Genomic DNA, 20,025 nt, shown 5'->3' with positions numbered 1-20,025 from the left:
TTATATTGATGAAGTATTCCCAATAGTAACAAACCAGAAAACAATGAAATATCTACAAGGTGCTGATAAAAAATTACCATCATCCCCAAATTGTATATACAACTAAATAATTATTCAAGGAAAGGAGAGACATAAACACCTTTCACATAAGAAAACAGAATTTATCACCACCATCTTTTTTGTAAAGGGTGTACTTTGTAAAGAAAGATAGAAAGAAAATCACCAGAAGGATGATTAGAGAAAGTGATAAGCAAAATAATGTAATATATGAGTATATCTGAACAAATTATGACTTTATAAGACAAAAAGTATAGTATTTTGGAGAGTTTAAAAAAGTTGACAAAAATGAGGTGGTAAAGGAGAGGAGATCATGAAGATTAAACAGTTTTGAGATTTTTCTTTAATGTTGTTCTTGCGAAAAGTAAAGATATAATTAACTCTAGATTCCAAGTTATATGTGATCTCAAAATTGAAAATATTACAACTAGAAGGACATAGAGTGTATAATTTCTTACTCAGTAGAGGAGAAAAAAGTAATGGTGTGGGGGGATCTTTAACCCATTCAAATAAAATCATAAAGAAGAAAACTAATAATTTGTTATGGGTAAGTAGGAAATTATAAGTGCATAACAAAATGATATAAAAGATCCTCATATAATAATAACAATAAATATAAATGGATTCAACTCACCAGTTAAAGGATAGATTATTAAATGGGATTTTTAAAACATCAAGATCTATGATATATATAATCAACACACATAAAATATGAAGGTATGAAAAAATTGGAAGTAAAGGGATGGGGTAAAAATACTAATCATTCTAACAGAAAGGAAACGTAGGTTTATCTTTGGTAACTTTCTAAAGGCCAAAAACATCTTTTGGGATAGAGGGTTACTACTCAATGATAAAAGGATTGACTTATAGAAATATGTAAATTGTTAAAGAAATATGTAATAGTTTTGAAGATATGGCTTTTATAATACATATGTTTGTACTATTTAAGCAAATCTTGACAGATCTTTATTGACAAATTTAGAAACCCACCATAACATTTGAATACTCTTTTGTTACAGAAGCAGTAAATATGTAGTATTACAGGTAGAAAATGTAGACAACAAACCAACACAAGCCACACCACCCAAAGATTATCAGATTATCACTGAACACCCTAATACATATCCTTTAATTTCTGTCTTTATACATATATACGAATACATACATTCATACATATGTACACAAAACATTTATATATTATAATGAAACACTGCATATAGTTTTTATATCCCATAAATCTCTTAATCTAACACAATCCCATTTTCTTACTCTGACTTACTTAAAAGACTGTGCTTTTTTCCTCTACTTTCAACAATCCTAATGTTTCTTTTTGTCTATTATTTCTTGTGGTATTATCTAACTTGTTCCTCTATTTTCTGTATTTTTGTAAACTGGAAGTTACATATAAAGACCAATGTTATATTCAGAGATTTTCACACATCTCTCTGAGAATTGTAAGAAAAAGGAAGGAAGAGATAGCCTCATCCACCAGAGGGCAGACAGCAGAAACAAGAAGAACTACAATCCTGAGACTGTGGAACAAAAACCACATTCACAGAAAGACAAGATGAAAAGGTAGAGGGCTATGTACCAGATGAAGCAACAAGATAAACCCCCATAAAAACAACTAAATGAAGCAGAGATAGGCAACCTTCCAGAAAAAGAATTCAGAGTAACGATGGTGAAGATGATCCAGGACCTCGGAAAAACAATGAAGGCAAAGGTCAAGAAGATGCAAGAAATGTTTAACAAAGACCTAGAAGAATTAAAGAACAAACAAACAGAGATGAACAATACAATAACTGAAATAAAAACTACACTAGAAGGAATCAATAGCAGAATAACTGAGGCAGAAGAACGGATACGTGACCTGGAAGACAGAATGGTGGAATTCACTGCTGTGGAACAGAATAAAGAAAAAAGAATGAAAAGAAATGAAGACAGCCTAAGAGACTTCTGGGACAACATTAAATGCAACAACATTCGCATTATAGGGGTCTCAGAAGGAGAAGACACAGAGGAAGGACCAGATAAAATATTTGAAGAGATCACAGTCAAAAACTTCCCTAACATGGGAAAGGAAGTAGCCACCCAAGTCCAGGAAGCACAGCAGGTCCCATACAGGATAAACCCAAGGAGAAACATGCCAAGACATAGTAATCAAATTGTCAAAAATTAAAGACAAAGAAAAATTATTGAAAGCAGCAAGGGAAAAACGACAAATAACATACAAGGGAACTCCCATAAGGTTAACAGCTGATTTCTCAGCAGAAACTCTGCAAGCCAGAGGGAGTGACATGATATACTTAAAGTGATGAAAGGGAAGAACCTACAACCAAGATTACTCTACCTGGCAAGGATCTCATTCAGATTCGATGGAGAAATCAAAAGCTTTACAGACAAGCAAAAGCTAAGAGAATTCAGCACCACAAAACCAGCTCTACAACAAATGCTAAAGGAACTTCTCTAAGTGGGAAACACATGAGAAGAAAAGGACCTACAAAAACAAACCCAAAACAATTAAGAAAATGGTCATAGGAACATACATATCGATAATTACCTTAAACGTGAATGGATTAAATGCTCCAACCAAAAGACACAGGCTTGCTGAATGGATACAAAAACAAGACCCATATATATACTGTCTACGAGAGACCCACTTCAGACCTACGGACACATACAGACTGAAAGTGAGGGGATGGAAAAAGATATTCCATGCAAACGGAAATCAAAAGAAAGCTGGAGTAGCAATATTCATATCAGATAAAATAGACTTTAAAATAAATAATGTTACAAGAGACAAGGAAGGACACTGCATAATGATCAAGGGATCAATCTAAGAAGAAGATATAACAATTATAAATATATATGCACCCAACATAGGAACACCTCAATATATAAGGCAACTGCTAACAGCTGTAAAAGAGGAAATCGACAGTAACACAATAATAGTGGGGGACTTTAACGCCTCACTTACACCGATGGACAGATCATCCAAAATGAAAATAAACAAGGAAACAGAAGCTTTAAATGACACAATAGACCAGATAGATTTAATTGATATTTATAGGACAATACACCCCAAAACAGCAGATTACACTTTCTTCTCAAGTGCGCATGGAACATTCTCCAGGATAGATCACATCTTGGGTCACAAAACAAGCCTCAGTAAATTTAAGAAAATTGAAATCATATCAAGCATCTTTTCTGACCACAACAGTATGAGATTAGAAATGAATTACAGGAAAAAAAACGTAAAGAACACAAACACATGGAGGGTAAACAATACGTTACTAAATAACCAAGAGATCACTGAAGAAATCAAAGAGGAAATCAAAAAATACCTAGAGACAAATGACAATGAAAACACGATGATCCAAAACCTATGGGATGCAGCAAAAGCAGTTCTAAGAGGGAAGTTTATAGCTATACAAGCCTACCTCAAGAAACAAGAAAAATCTCAAAGAAACAATCTAACCTTACACCTAAAGGGACTAGAGAAGGTAGAACAAACAAAACCCAAAGTTAGCAGAAGGAAAGAACTCATAAAGATCAGAGCAGAAATAAATGAAATAGAAACAAAGAAAACAAAGCAAAGATCAATAAAACTAAAAGCTGGTTCTTTGAGAAGATAAACAAAATTGATAAACCATTAGGCAGACTCATCAAGAAAAAGAGGGAGAGGACTCAAATCAATAAAACTAGAAATGAAAATGGAGAAGTTACAACAGACACCACAGAAATACAAAGCATCCTAAGAGACTACTACAAGCAACTCTATGCCAATAAAATGGACAACCTGGAAGAAATGGACAAATTCTTAGAAAGGTATAACCTTCCAAGACTGAACCAGGAAGAAACAGAAAATATGAACAGACCAATCACAAGTAATGAAATTGAAACTGTGATTAAAAATCTTCCAACAAACAAAAGTCCAGCACAAGATGGCTTCACAGGTGAATTCTATGAAACATTTAGAGAAGAGCTAACACCCATCCTTCTCAAACTCTTCCCAAAAACTGCAGAGGAAGGAACACTCCCAAACTCATTCTATGAGGCCACCATCACCCTGATACCAAAACCAGACAAAGATACTACAAAAAAAGAAAATTACAGACCAATATCACTGCTGAATATAGATGCAAAAATCCTCAACAAAATACTAGCACACAGAATCCAACAACACATTAAAAGGATCATACACCATGATCAAGTGGGATTTATCCCAGGGATGCAAGGATTCTTCAATATATGCAAATCAATCAATGTGATACACCATATTAACAAATTGAAGAATAAAAACCATATGATCATCTCAATAGATGCAGAAAAAGCTTTTGACAAAATTCAACACCCATTTATAATAAAAACTCTCCAGAAAGTGGGCATAGAGGGAATTTTCCTCAACATAATAAAGGCCATATATGACAAACCCACAGCAAACATCATTCTCAATGGTGAAAAAATGAAAGCATTTCCTCTAAGATCAGGAACGAGACAAGGATGTCCATTCTCACCACTATTATTCAACATAGTTCTGGAAGTCCTAGCTACAGCAATCAGAGAAGAAAAAGAAAGAAAAGGAATACAATTTGGAAAAGAAGAAGTAAAACTGTCACTGTTTGCAGATGACATGATACTATACATAGAGAATCCTAAAAATGCCACCAGAAGACTACTAGAAATAATCAATGAATTTGGTAAAGTTGCAGAATACAAAATTAATGCACAGAAATCTCTTGCATTCCTATACACTAATGATGAAAAATCTGAAAGTGAAATTAAGGAAACACTGCCATTTACCATTGCAACAAAAGAATAAAATACCTAGGAATAAACCTACCTAGGGAGACAAAAGACCTGTACGCAGAAAACTATAAAACACTGATGAATGAAATTAAAGATGATACCAACAGATGGAGAGATATACCATGTTCTTGGATTGGAAGAATCAATATTGTGAAAATGACTATACTACCCAAAGCAATCCACAGATTCAGTGCAATCCCTATCAAATTACCAATGGCATTTTTTATGGAATTAGAACAAAAAATCTTAAAATTTGTATAGAGACACAAAAGACCCTGAATAGCCAAAGCAGTATTGAGGAAAAAAAACGGAGCTGGAGGAATCAGACTCCCTGACTTCATACTATAGTACAAAGCTACAGTAAACAAGACAATATGGTACTGGCACTAAAACAGAAACATAGATCAATGGAAAAAATAAAAAGCCCAGAGGTAAACACATGCACCTATGGTCAAGTAATCTATGACAAAGGAGGCAAGGACATACAATGGAAAAAAGACAGTCTCTTCAGTAAATGGTGCTGGGAAAACTGGACAGCTACATGTAAAAGAATGAAATTAGAACACTCCCTAACACCATACACAAAAATAAACTCAAAATGGATTCGAGACTTAAATGTAAGCCCGGACACTATAAAACTCTTTGAGGAAAACATAGGAAGAACACTCTTTGACATAAATCACAGCAAGATCTTTTTTGATCCACCTCCTAGAGTAATGGAAATAAAAACAAAAATAAACAAATGGGACCTAATGAAACTTCAAAACTTTTGCACAGCAAAGGAAACCATAAACAAGATGAAAAGACAACCCTCAGAATGGGAGAAAATATTTGCAAACAAATCAATGGACAAAGGATTAATCTCCAAAATATATAAACAGCTCATGCAGCTCAATTTAAAGAAACAAAAAACCCAATCCAAAAATGGGCAGAAGACCTAAATAGACATTTCTGCAAAGACATACAGATGCCCAAGAAGCACATGAAAAGCTGCTCAACATCACTAATTATTACAGAAATGCAAATCAAAACTACAATGAGGTATCACCTCACACCAGTTAGAATGGGCATCATCAGAAAATCTACAAACAACAAATGCTGGAGAGGGTGTGGAGAAAAGGGAACCCTCTTGCACTGTTGGTGGGAATGTAAATTGATACAGCCACTATGGAGAACAGTATGGAGGTTCTTTAAAAAACTAAAAATAGAATTACCATATGATCCAGCAATCCCGCTACTGGGCATATACCCAGAGAGAACCATAATTCAGAAAGAGACATGCACCCCAGTGTTCATTGCAGCACTATTTACAATAGCCAGGTCATGGAAGCAACCTAAATGCCCATCAACAGATGAATGGATAAAGAAGACATGGTACGTATATACAATGGTATATTACTCAGCCATAAAAAGGAACGAAATTGGGTCATTTGTTGAGACGTGGATGGAACTAGAGACTGTCACACAGAGTGAAGTAAGTCAGAAAGAGAAAAACAAATATTGTATATTAATGCATGTATGTGGAACCTAGAAAAATGGTACAGATGAACCAGTTTGCAGGGCAGAAGTTGAGACACAGATGTAGAGAACAAACGTATGGACACCAAGGGGGGAAAACCACGGTGGGGTGGGGATGGTGGTGTGCTTAATTGGGCGATTGGGATTGACATGTATACAGTGATGTGTATAAAATTGATGACTAATAAGAACCTGCTGTATAAATAAAATAAAATAAAATTCAAAAATTAAAAAAAAAGAAAAGAACTGTCCTACTCCCATCATAACCAATTAAAAAAAGAAAAGAAAAAGGAAGGAATATAGAAGACTTACTTGGACATAAGTGAAATATTCACACAATTAGAAAATCATATTTTTTTTTCCTAAGCATCCAAATAACATTTAGTATTTGCCTAAAAAGAAATGGATATTAAAGTTCTTGGATCATACTAAACACATTCATTTATCACCATGTAATTAAACTAATAGTTAATAATAATATAATACCCAATATATATTTGCAAATGTAAAACATACTTCTAAGTAATTCTTTGGTCCAAAAGAAATTATGTTACATCTCGAATGTTACTTTTAACACCTAAAATCTAGGCAACATGGTTTACTTGCATACCCATTAGATTAAAAATATTAGGTACAGTTTTATAAAATTGATTTTTAAATTTTAACAAATACAGAAATTATTTTCATTTGACTATTTTTTTGATAAAAACATGCTTTTAAAATGCATCTAAATAGATGTACCAATTTGAGGGTAAAGAGTCAGGGGGGGTTTATACCATTGAGCTTGCAAATGTGGTCATCTGGAGATATAAAGATGTTAGTATGAGATTTCATGCACAGTGCAGTGTAGGTGGCATGTTGTGAAAAAGGATTTCTTTCACATGGGCTTTTGATAGGAAATCCATGATATTTTGCATTGCTGATTGACAAATAGGCTCATGGGATAAGGTTAAGCCAGTGGTACAGCAGCCAAGTCATCATGAAATTGAAGAATCCAGCCCCTTATTCTCATTCAAGTGGAATTCACCTTACATATAAGAAATGTTGCCAGCAAAGCCAAAACTGGTTTTTGAAAGGAATTTAAAATCTGCTTTAGTTCTTGGTTAAGTGGTTGTTCAAAATCTCAGAGCTCCACTATACATAGGACAGTACACATTATTTAGACTTCGATAAATGTTCAAAGAAGTTCCAAATCCTTTCCTTGGCCATAGCAAACTTTTTAATGCTCTCATGAAATGTTTGATTCCCTATGACTTGATTGACTTTTTCTAAGTGTAATGTAATGGATAAAATTGTGGTCTCTGAAGTCTTAATAACTAGGTTTGAATCCTGCTCCACTCACTATACAATCTTGGGCAAGTAACTAAACTTCCCTGAGTTTTCTCATCTACAAATAGAGTAACAACAGTATCAATCTCAACACATTTTTGTGAAAATTAACTATGATAATGGCAGTAAAGTACTCAGCAGCATGTCTGATATGTATTGAACACTCAACAAATGCTTATTGGTATTGTTTGTTTTGATAAATTAGATCTCACACCTTGACAGTAATATGAAATACTAATATCATTGTCTTATGAAGCTTCTTCTTGTTCATGATCATAAAACCTTGTCTGCATTAAGAGATTAGATGTATTCCCTTCTGATACAAAAGTAGGACATACATTCAGCACATCTTAAAAGCCACCATCTAATTAAGGAATAATTTAAAGGGGTGTTGTCATATAATTTTATCAATAGATGCAGGAGGGCGTTTTGTAAATTTAGATGGTTATTACCAATCTTTTATAAACTCATGTTAATATAGGAATATAAAGAAACTTTCAAAATATTATTGTAAAAAACATTATTGTAAAAAAGTAAACATTATGCTACATGGTAAAATACTAACTCCATTGGCTTTAAGATCCAAACAAGCTAAGGAAGCTTCCTATTTCTACTATTTCTGTTATTCAACAGAGTGTAGAGGTTTTGGTAAGAAAAAAAACAAAAACAAAAAAACGTAAAAAGCCGTAACATTTTATTACAGAGGGAAAGAATTGATGTTTATAAATGGTGTGACTGCATATTTGGAAATTTTAAGAAACTACACTGAAAGCCTATTAGAACCAATAAGAAAATGTAATAAGATAGTAGGTTTCTTCGATATATATATAGATATATATATATATACACACACACACACACACACACATACATACATACACAAACAAAAATAGCTTTTTATTACACTATCAATAATTAGTTTAAATATTAAAAAGAAAAGAAATGCACTCATACAGCAACCTAAAGTAAATCTAGGACTAAATTTAACAAGATGTAAACAAATGTATATGAAGAAAATAATAGCATTTTATTAAAATATAAAAAATAAAACATGAGTAAATAGAAAGATATGTATATTCTTTGATGCAAACCTTGCCATTAGATAACTGTTAGTTCTTCCCAAATTAATGGTTAATTTAATATTATTCCAATCAGAATAAACTTTATATGGAAGAATAAATATAAAAGAATTCAAAAAATATTTGAAAAAGTAGAACAAACATTTTTAGTATAAAACCTGATTTAAAACCAATATGGTACTGTCTGGCATAGAAGTAGACAAGTATGTAGATCAGTGTAACAGAACATAGAGGACAGAAACATTTGCTATTATTTGAGAAATAAATAAAATAATAAAGATATTTCCATCAGCAGATTATTCAATAAATAGTGTTGAGACTATTGCCAGTACTTTTGGTAGAACATAAAGTTTTCCTTCTCTTACATCAAACTAGTTGACAGTGATTCTAATGATGGAATTGAAGCAAAAGAGGGTGAAGTTATCACCTATATAATTCAAAGACAGATTGGTCATGGGTGGTTTTAAAGATTTTGTTGTTTTCTTCTTTTGGTATTTTCAAGTATAACAAAGATGGAGAGCTCAAAAACACATCCTTTTAAACAACTGGAGGTTGTGAGCTGATCTTTCAAAACATCATTTCTGTTATAACTCAATGTGTTATTCACATTGGGACAGTACCGGCATCCACCAGTCATCCGAGCCAGCAGGCTTCCTGAGAGATTGGGGGAGGGAATGATTGCAAAGGGAAGCAGCATGAGGAAATTTTGAGGGGGGTGGGACTTTTCTGTACCATGGCGGGAATGGTGGATACATGAACTAAGTACCACTGAGTGAATTTGCTACGTGTAAATTTTAAAACTATATTAAAAAGTTAAGTCTGAGAAAATGGTAGAACTGTAAAAAATAAAATAGAATAACACAGTAGAATTAATGATGAATAGAAGTGATTGTCCCCTGCAATAAACAAACAACATTCAAAGTTTACAGAGGTGAGTGGCTTAAGGAAGATGATGTCCTTTGCTGAGAACAGGCCCTGCCAATAGAAATGAACACATTAGTATGTACCAGACCTGTCTAGAAAGACAGAGTGTGGGTATGTCAATTGCCTTCTGTAATTCTCTGTGAAGAAATATAAGCTATTAAGGACTGGAGCAAAACTCTAACAAAATGAACCATAAAATGCAGCATACTAAATCGAGAATAAATGTGTATTTGTCAAAAGTACCAACTGCCTGACACTACTTGGCAGTGCCATATCCACAGCAGACGGTACACAGAAGCAATCATTTTCCTTAGCAGGAGCCAGAGGAGACCAATCTTGCTGGTGACTAGGAGAAAATGACATAAATAACTATATTTTCATCTCGTTTCAGCAACAAAGTTAAAAAATGTTATTCCACTTTTTTTCTTAAAAATGTTATGGAGAGAGTTATATAAAATTGTGGTAATTTTATATTTAATGAGTCATGCATAATGTATTGAACCTTATAGGAAATATAGACTTTGTTCCTGTATTTTTGAGCACTTTGTGCCAGGAACTATTCTAATTACTGGAGTTATAGAGAATTTATGGAGAGAGATGAGACAAAGAATAATGAAATAATCACATGAAATAGGTAGCACAATAAGTGACCATAAATCCTATGGGGAAAAACATGAGAGGAAATTATTAGGAGAGTAAGAGATTAGAGATTAGGGAAAGATTGCAATTTTAAATATGGTAGCCAGAGAAGTCTGAAATTGGAAATTAAATAACTAAACCTGAAGAAGGTCAGGGAGGGTATCTCTGAGGCAGAGCTTCCCAGGCAGAGGCTACAGCAAGTGCAAATACCCTGAGACCAGAGCATACCTGTCATGTTTGAGGAAAAGTAAGTGTCCACTGTGGATGGCTGGGGTGAGGTGAGCAAGGGGGGAAGTGGTAGGAGATGAGGACAGAGAGCTAAGGGGGCAAAGGGTAGATCACACATGACCTTGTAGGCATTGTAAAGAACCTGGCCTTCCAATGTGATATGGGAAGACTTTAGGGGGTTTTGGGTGATCTTATTTGTATTTTATTTGTTTGCACATATGCTCACACTGTGTCTGTATCCATACAAATTTATTTTAAATACCTTCTATATGCTGGTGGCTTCCACATCTATAAATCTGTCCATGGTCTTTCTCCAAAACCTCTATACCCTCCTAGTTCCCTAGTATCTATACATGTGACTAACAGGCATCTCAAATTGACCATGACCAAAAAATGTGTCTGTTTTTCCTCAGCTCAGTACATCATCCACCAGTTGCTCATAAGCCAAAGGTCTGTGAGTTATCATTGATCCTCCTCTTTACCACGTCAGTTACACAGCTCTGTTGACTCTACCTCTCAAAAGTCCCAAATACGTACGTTGCATCTTCACAGTGGCCACACAGACAAGTGCAAACATGTTTTTATGGTATCCAAAATTTTTTAACTTTTAAAAAAATTGTTTTAAAATACACATTACGCAAAATTTACCATTTTAACCATTTTTAAGTGTACGGTTCAGTAGCATTAAGTACAGTCACACTGTTTAGTAACCATCACTACTACCCTTCTCCAAAACTCTTTTAATCTTGCAAAACCGAAACTCTATACCTATTAAATGGTAACTCCTTACTCCTCCCTCTTCCCTCCTCCCAGCTCCCAGCAGTCATCATTCTACTTTGTCTTTATTAACTTGACTGCTTTAAGTATCTCATATAAATGGAATCATATAATTTTGTCCTATTGTGACTAACTTATTTCACTTTGCGTAATGTCCTAAAGGGTCTTGTAGCATGTGTCAGAATTTCCTTCCTTTTGAAAGATGAAAATTATTCCATTATATGTATAGAACACAGTTTGTTTATCCATTCATATGTTGATGGACACTTGAGTTGCTTCTACCTTTTGAGTATCTTGAACAATGCTGCTACAAACACAGGTATATAAATATCTGTTTGAATACCTGCTTTCAGTTGTTTCAAGAATATACCCACAAGTGGAATTGCTAGATCATATGGTAATTCTATTTTTAATTCTTTGAGGAACCACCGTATTATTTTCCATAGCAGCTGCACCATTTTACTTCCCACTGGGTGACCCCCTTTTTATCTTCTTCATTTTCCATCTATGGTCACGCACAGTGACCTTCTTTGGTTTCTTCAAGTACTAAGTTCATTCTTGCTCTAGAGGTTTTGCTGCAGTTATTCCTTCTGTCTATAAAGCTTTCCACCCTGAGGTTTACTTGACTGGCTCTAGACTCTTCCAGGGATACCTTCCTTGATGTGTCACGTATGTGATTCAGTTATATCCTATATCCTAGCTTACCAAGATCTCATGATTTCCTTGTTTGTTTATTCTTAATTTTTTTGGTCTTATCTCCCTCAAAACTCTATTCCCAGTACCTAGAACTATGACTGATGCATAGGAGATACACAGTAATTGTTGAAATGTCACTGAGATTAGTCTGGTAACTTTCCCAGTGTGCTATAAGTGAACATTACTCATTAGTGAAACTCAGTATCATCACTCAGAGAATAATAAATATTCTTTAGAAACAAATTAAACTGAGACAGAATTCATAATTCCATAGTCTAATCAGGAATGGCAGTTAACCTAGTTATCTTGACTCTGGTAGAAATTTGCGGCTTTGTTAATGTGGATATTTCAGGCAAGATATGTTCTTTGTTTTCAAGTTATTTCAATAATTACCTTACTACTTCTCTATGCTTTATATATGCAGTCATTATCCTAGAGGTACTTATAAAATGTTTCATGTACTTCTAAATAGCAAATTTCAGTTTTGGCCTTCAAACAAAGGGTACTTACATCATTTACCTTCCATAGCAGATTTTCTAAATCAATGTTTTATAGTTCATTCCAGTAGTAACCACTTTCATAATCTGTAAGGTCAGCTGTATTAGACAAAACTCACGCAGGTAGCATAAAAGGAAAATTGTTGTTTCTGTCTTTATATTAAGAAGTGAGTAGGTGGGTACAAATGGGCTATTCCAGATTATGAACAATCTCCTAACACAGTTATCTTTATGATGAGGCCATATATTTTGAATGACTTAAGTCTGATACTTGACAGGCACCATTCCTTCTGGCCCAATGATCTTTTTTTTTTTTTTTAATTTATTTATTTTTTCTGTGTTGGGTTTTCATTGCTGAGAGGGGGCTACTCTTCATTGTGGTGCACAGGCTTCTCTTGTTGCGGAGCACGGGCTCTAGGCACACAGGCTTCAGTAGTTGTGTCATGCAGGCTCAGTAGTTGTGGCTTGTGGGCTCTAGAGTGCAGACTCAGGAGCTGTGGTGCACAGGCTCAGTAGTTGTGGCACATGGGCTTAGTTGCTTCGCAGCACGTGGGATCTTCCCGGAACAGGGCTCAAACCCATGTCCGCTGCATTGGCAGGTGGATTCTTAACCACTGCACCACCAGGGAAGTCCCTGGCCCAATGATCTTTACTGGGTTGTAAGAACCCATTAAATGTTTAGATGGGAGGCAGCATATACTCTTATGTATCAACACCCTTATTTTTTTATCATGTTAAAAAGTATTTTGAGGTTTGGATCTAGGATTGAAACTCCTTTTATGTAGTGAAGAATAAAGATGAGTCTTGTGTACTGACAGCCCCTCTTCTTCAAGAATCAGTTCGTGCACTCATTACCATGGTACCCTTAAAGCTCCGATAGATGTAATTTTGTGGTTATTAATTTAACTAACTTGCAGGGGAGATATTCTGTGGTTTGCAGAAAAATGGAGAAATAGTTATTCTGAAAAGTCTTTTTCTTTTTATTCTAAAAGATGTTGAATATTGTCATTCACATCATTAGGCTTTCATATTATTTTGAAAAAGTCATAAATGCAGAAAATCTGAATCACATTTAGTTCCTTTTCTAAAAATAAGATTAGGCAGATTATCTTGTTTCAATGATTATTGCAAAATCTTCAAATATGCCAAACAGAATTCATTGGAGAGCCCATTACATTTCAGGGACACTGGAGAGCCTCCATGGCAATAGGGTTGAAAAGTATTAAACCATCCCTTTCATTTTTTTATTAGTTTTACTTAGGGTTTATAGTAGGAAGTTCTTTACAAACATTGTGTTCTGTTATTAAGGTTTATATATACATTTTGAGATGATTTTTTTACACCTTTGCATTTTATATCTCAGGCATCTTCAGGGCAAACAATAGCTTGTCCCTTTTGTTCACAAATGGGTATCTTCAAGGAAAAAAAAAAGAGCATCTTTAGAAAATGTTGTTGATGTAGCACCTTTAGAATGTAGCATCTTTTGAAAAGCTGTTAGTATGGTACCTAGTTTAAAAGCTTCAATAAAAAACATGCTTCCATATACCACTTAAGCTAGAAGTGTGCGTGTTGAAGATGGATAAAGTTGGTGGTGAAGATTGCATCATCTTTTGCCATTACATCAAGGAGAAAAATAAAATTTAATATTACCTTTAGTCATCAAACTCTCCTACATAATTTGACATGTATTACCTTCAGAGATTTTCAGTATTAAAGAGATAATGAACACAAATAGTTTGAATACAGTTTAAATCACTAATATTTTTGAGTACTTATCAATTGCCAAGAACTGTGCAAAGCACTGAATGGACTATTAAAGTTTAGCTGGGTATAGTCTTTCTTAAATTTCTTCCTAGAATACTTCTTTGATTTTCAAAGAATAGGCTACATGTGCCTGTATGAAACATATCAAAATATATATCATAGTATATTGTAACTGCCTTTTTACTTTTCTATCTTTTCCATTAAACTATAAACAACAAGAGTACAGGTTTTAGGTCTGCCATATTTACTCTCTCCTGTAATGTGATTGTCATGGAGACCTAGCCTTATACCTCAAACCTAGTAGGCACTCTACTAATATTTATTAATAGAATTATGATCAGTGTCCAGAAAATACCTCATTTCTTTAGGGATAGGATCATAGGGAAGAATGGTGATATAAAAATCAGAAGGCCAATTTATTAATTTTCAACACACAGTCTCTTTAAACAAAATTATATCAGGGTAGCAAGTGCATTTTCTTTCTGGTTGCTGATGCCAGTTGGTGCTACTCGTAATTGGAGTGTTTTGGTGCATTATTTTATTAAATCTTCTCACCACCAAATGAGACCATTACTATCCTTATCCTCATTCTGCACATGAGGAAACTGGGGCTTAGGGAGGATAAATAAGGTTTTAAAGTTACACATCTAGTAAGAATCCAGTAAAAATTTGAATGCTTCTCTTGATTACTTCCAGAGCTCAAGCTTTGTGTCAATCAGTATTTGGAATGCCAGTTTAATTAATAGGTAAACTCAGAGAAGATAAATAATTTGAAGAGGATACACAACCAGTAAATGACAGAGCCTGGTATTAAAGCCAGTTTTCACACTCCAAAGTCTGTGTGGCTTTAATCCGGGCCACTCTCTCCTTTCCTTTAATAATAAATACACTTTTCACAGATGCAATAAACCATGGGTCAAGTACCATCCTATTCATGCTGAGCAAATCATGAATTTTTTATCCTGACAATTTCTTAATTTTTTATCCTGACAATTTCTTAAGAAAGGACTGCTACATTCATTTTCTTCTCTAGTTAAATCAGAGTAAATAATCCTTGGGCAAGACACTTTTTGATATTTCATTTCCCTTTCTATTATTCTTACATCTGTGTTGATTTCACCCCTTATTAATGATACCTAAGAAGAAATATATGAGAACAAAAGAATCCCAAGGAAAAAAGTCTGTTAGAAGAAAAGATGTATGATGCTATAGTGCCTCTGGAGGGAATTCAGTATCCTCTTGCATTTAAGAAATCCTGAGAAAGTCAAATCAAACATAGAAATCATATCATAAACTAATACAAGGAGGAACTTGGGCAATAAGTGGTGCGTCATTTGAGGGTCTGTGGAACATGATATTAAGTCTTGTTTAAATGGGACGTTTTACCATGCTCTGTGTTCTATTATGAAACATGGTGTTGTCCTCCTTTTGAATTCTAGAGTCCCAAGTCCCTGACCAACCGAGCTCTCTTCATGTGAGGCCCCAGACCAACTGCATCATCATGAGTTGGACTCCTCCCTTGAACCCAAATATTGTGGTGCGAGGTTACATCATCGGTTATGGCGTTGGGAGCCCTTATGCCGAGACAGTACGTGTGGACAGTAAACAGCGATATTATTCCATTGAGAGGTTAGGTGAGTAGCTGTGATTTTTCTTTTCTTAAGGAAAATAAATGACTTATTTTAAATTATTTTCTTTCTTGGAAAATTGTTCTTTGGAAGTTGATTTCAATTTGTAACATATATTAATTCATAACTCTCTCTTTTTCTATCCTCTATCAATCTACTCACCCACCCTCCTATATACACACATACATTCTCCCTGTCTGGATTTTGAATTGGGGAATTTTATCTAGACAGATACACAGTAGTGGGTGTCCTGGTATGTACCCTGCCTATGTGTCATAAGGATAGAAAAAGTGCATTGGAACATTTTTCTTTTTCCTCTGTCAGTGGAAACTTCTAATCTTAATAATTCTTACAGAAAGAAAGTCAGCAAATATTTTTTTCTCCCTAGAAAGATATTCTGTCAATTTTTCTTTAACCTTGAATTATCTAGTCACATTACCTTTTTTTTCCCCTTAGTATTTATAGATAAAGCTTGGTGGATATCTCATTATGACTGTAGAACAACAAGATTTTAAAAAAGGAATTTTCAACCAAGACAGTAACTTGGAGCAATCAAACTCCTCTCTACATATATTCCTGATCCCTCCCAATCCAACTTCTCTTACAGTATTTAACCTCCTTTTTACTGAATACAATACTTCTATTGTGATGTTTCTGAATTCATTGAAACTTTGTTTATTCAGAGAGGGTTAACATGTGCAAAGTTTTCATATACATTTTACATTGGATTTTCCATAGTGCAATAAGAGATTATATCATTAGCAGAGGGAAATAAAATGAATATATGTTATATATAGGGTGCCAGTAAGTTAAACAATTGTCATAATGCAAAAAGCAAGTTGATTCTACCTGTTGATTTAACACGATGTTATTTGCAGTGAAGTACGGTGACCTTCTCAGTGAAAAGGCAACCTGATTGAATTGCTGCTTATTTGCAGTGTCTCTCAGAAACAGAGCATTTGTGATGAGAAGCCTGATTTGAATTTGAATAGCTAAAATGCAGTAGCAAGAAAAGGTTTTGTCAGTGCAAGAGGAAAATTGCACTGACCCATTCTCTCTATAATTGCTTCAAACACTAATAAGAGAAGCACCTTCTGCAAATCTCCACAATTTTAGTTAGCTTGGCATTTGGAAATAATATTCTCTCAGTCAGTCCCTGAATTTGAATGCAGAGGCAATCACAAAATTCATATTTTATGGCCATCAAACTTATGTCAGGGGACTCTCATTTATCCATTATTCAGTATACTACACCATCTCTGACAGTTCATCTTGATGCCACGCACCAAAGGAAGAGATTCCCGTGGCAGTACACAGGCTCTCTGGCAATGAGGTTGTGATGCAAACTCAGAATGAAGTCATGAAGGAAAACTGCATTGTTTCACCATGTGCTTTTGATAATGATACTCTTTATTACAAAGACACTCTACCATGAGTTTCCAAGTCTAGTAAAGTTGAGGCATTTGGGAGATTAGTACTGTGGCAAATCTTTCCAAATGGTTAAAAAAGGAATTTCCCATCGTAAGGTACGTTTTAAAGAGCTGGGAACACTGATAAAGGTAAAATGGGCTAGGACCCTGTTTCAATGATAGATAATCATGAGTATGCACTTTATCTGGAGAGACACTCACCCACTCTCCCACGACATGCACACATGTATATGTACATAAGTATTTAAATTCTACTGAAACTCTTTTAACATAGTATCATGTCTTAACATAAAATATAAAATAGTGTTTTATTATTGTTCCAGTATCCTCATGGTTATGCAAATAAACTGGTATTTTTTCAACATGAATTTCCACTGATTGGCCAAATGTATGTTAAACATATCTTAAGTTCTAATTTTTATAAAGATAAAGGATTCAATCAAGTTCACATTTGAACTCTACAAAGAAAACATCAATATTTCATTTGTTCTACTGAACATTAAAATAGGCGTATCAGTTTTCATAGTATCTTTTTGAAAAGGTATTTCAAGTACAATTTTAAAGCTATTAATCTAGACGTTTTATATATAATAGACAAAAGGGAATGATATAATTTAAGAACAGTATGACAGTTGTAGAATTAAAAATGAATTAAGGAAAGTTGTAATACTTTTAAGCATAGGGTCAGCCATAACTTCAAGTATCACGATTGTATTTTAGACTATAAAAAGCTACGTGGTTTGTAACTGACCAATAAACCTCTTCTTTTCTTTGGTGAGAGATGAGAAGTTCCAAATAACATTTTGTTTGTCAGGCATAGTAACTCACTATTTAGACACCAGGCATGACCTGCATCAGGACTAGAAATACACGACCATTTTGAACAGTATCAAGTATTGCCTGATTTAAAACAAAACAAAACAAAGCTTACCTAGTGCAGGCATAGAGTTTCATTAACCAATGTTTGTACTATTAGCTGTTTATAATTAATCTTTTGAAATCTTCCTCCTTTTTATTCAAAAGTCCTAATGCCAAGTTTGGTGTATACACATGGTATAGATCCACAATATCTGAATTCTAACAATGTTTAGCAAAATTAATTTGAAATCAGGCCCCTTTTTAAAAAAAAACTTAACACTTACTGTCTACCAATCTATTGATCAATCTATCCATCAATCACTTTATCTTTTTATCTTTGTGGAGGTATTTTTATAGACAACGAACTGTGCATAAAGTGTACAATTTGTTGAGTTTTGAAAAGAGCTTTATTGAGTTCATTCACAAACAATATACAGTGTATTTTTGAATTTCTTGTTTAATTTCTCTCAGCACTATCTTATAGTTTTCAATGTAGAGTTCTTGAATATTTTTGTTAGATTAAGTCCTAAAACATATATATATATATATATATATATATATATATATATGAATTATTCTTTAAATTTATCTTCCAGCTGTTTGCTGCAAACAAACTGATTTTTTAACGTTAACCTTGGTATCCTAAGACCTGTTAAATTCAACTATTTGTTCCACTAGTATTTTTATAGCTGCTCTGAGATTTTCCATTTAAATGAGCATATCGTATGAAAATGGGAACAGTTTTATACTTATTTTCTGATCTTCCTGCCTTTTATTTCTTTCTCTTTCTTTCTTGCAAAGATGAAGATCTTCAGTAAAATGTTGAATAGAAATAGTAAAAGCAGGCATCTTTACTTTGTTCCTAATCTTAGGGGAAACATAAAATAGGACTGTATGGTCAGACCACTCAAGATGGCTGTTCTCTTGCTCTCTGTCCATCCCCAGCCCCACCAGTGCCTGTTTCACCTAAACCCTAAACCCAAGACTGACCTTCCTATGCACTTGCCCCAGGCCCCAGCTGGTGGTTGTTCTTATCAAAGGGGCCGTGAGAGGCGTGCCCCTCTACTGGTTTCCCTGGTAGCTAATGAGCTCACCTGAGGTCAATTCCCCTATAACTGGTAATCTCCCCTTCACTCCCGGGAGTGAAGACTGCCGCCATGTCCTGCCTGCCATCTGCCCGAACATGGTTGTCTGTCACTCCAGGACCTTGCTTCAGAAGTGTAAGCTCCCTTGTTCATTGATGTCTCTGTTGTTGACTCTGGGCTCTTTCTTTGGTCTTGACGCTATGCAGATGCAGGGCTTGTAGGCCTGTGGGGTACAGCCCAACAAAGACGTTAGTTAGTTGTAGGTTCTTCATAGATATCTGTTATCACATTGAGGTAGTTTTCTACTATTCCTAGTTTTATGGGAATGTTATCATGCTTATTTGTTGAATTTTTGTGAAATAATTTTCCATCTCATGAAATGGTCATATATTTTCCCTCCTTTCATTTTTTTAAACATCATTAATTATATTGATTGATTTTTTGAAGGGTAAATACACATTCTTATAATGTAGGATTTAATTGGTTAATAGTTATTAAGGATTTTTTTGCCTATATTCATAGGTACATTTGTCGATGAATTTCTATTCATTTAGTGACTTTTTCCAGTTCTTTTTAAAACTAAGCTTATACCAGCCTCATAAAATTATTTGAACAATTTGCTTTTTCTATAACTGAAAAAGTTTGTGTAAAATTGATATTTATTATTTCTTGAGTATTTGATAGAATTCACTAACAAAACCATCCAT

At 34.3% G+C, this 20,025-nt stretch overlaps 1 protein-coding gene across 1 annotated transcript in view; it reads left to right on the top strand.

Moving 5' to 3' along the window:
* Positions 1-20,025, top strand: part of DCC (DCC netrin 1 receptor) — a 1,166,696-nt gene that overhangs the window by 964,561 nt on the left and 182,110 nt on the right. The window contains exon 15 of the mRNA XM_082353405.1: positions 15,757-15,951. Within this exon, the coding sequence (XP_082209531.1) occupies positions 15,757-15,951 (195 nt within the window). The remainder of the gene's footprint in view (positions 1-15,756; positions 15,952-20,025) is intronic.

This window comes from Balaenoptera borealis (assembly GCF_965194805.1).
Source record: "Balaenoptera borealis genome assembly, chromosome: 14".
Taxonomy (NCBI): Eukaryota; Metazoa; Chordata; class Mammalia; order Artiodactyla; family Balaenopteridae; genus Balaenoptera; species Balaenoptera borealis.
This window is presented reverse-complemented; position numbering and strand designations above follow the sequence as displayed.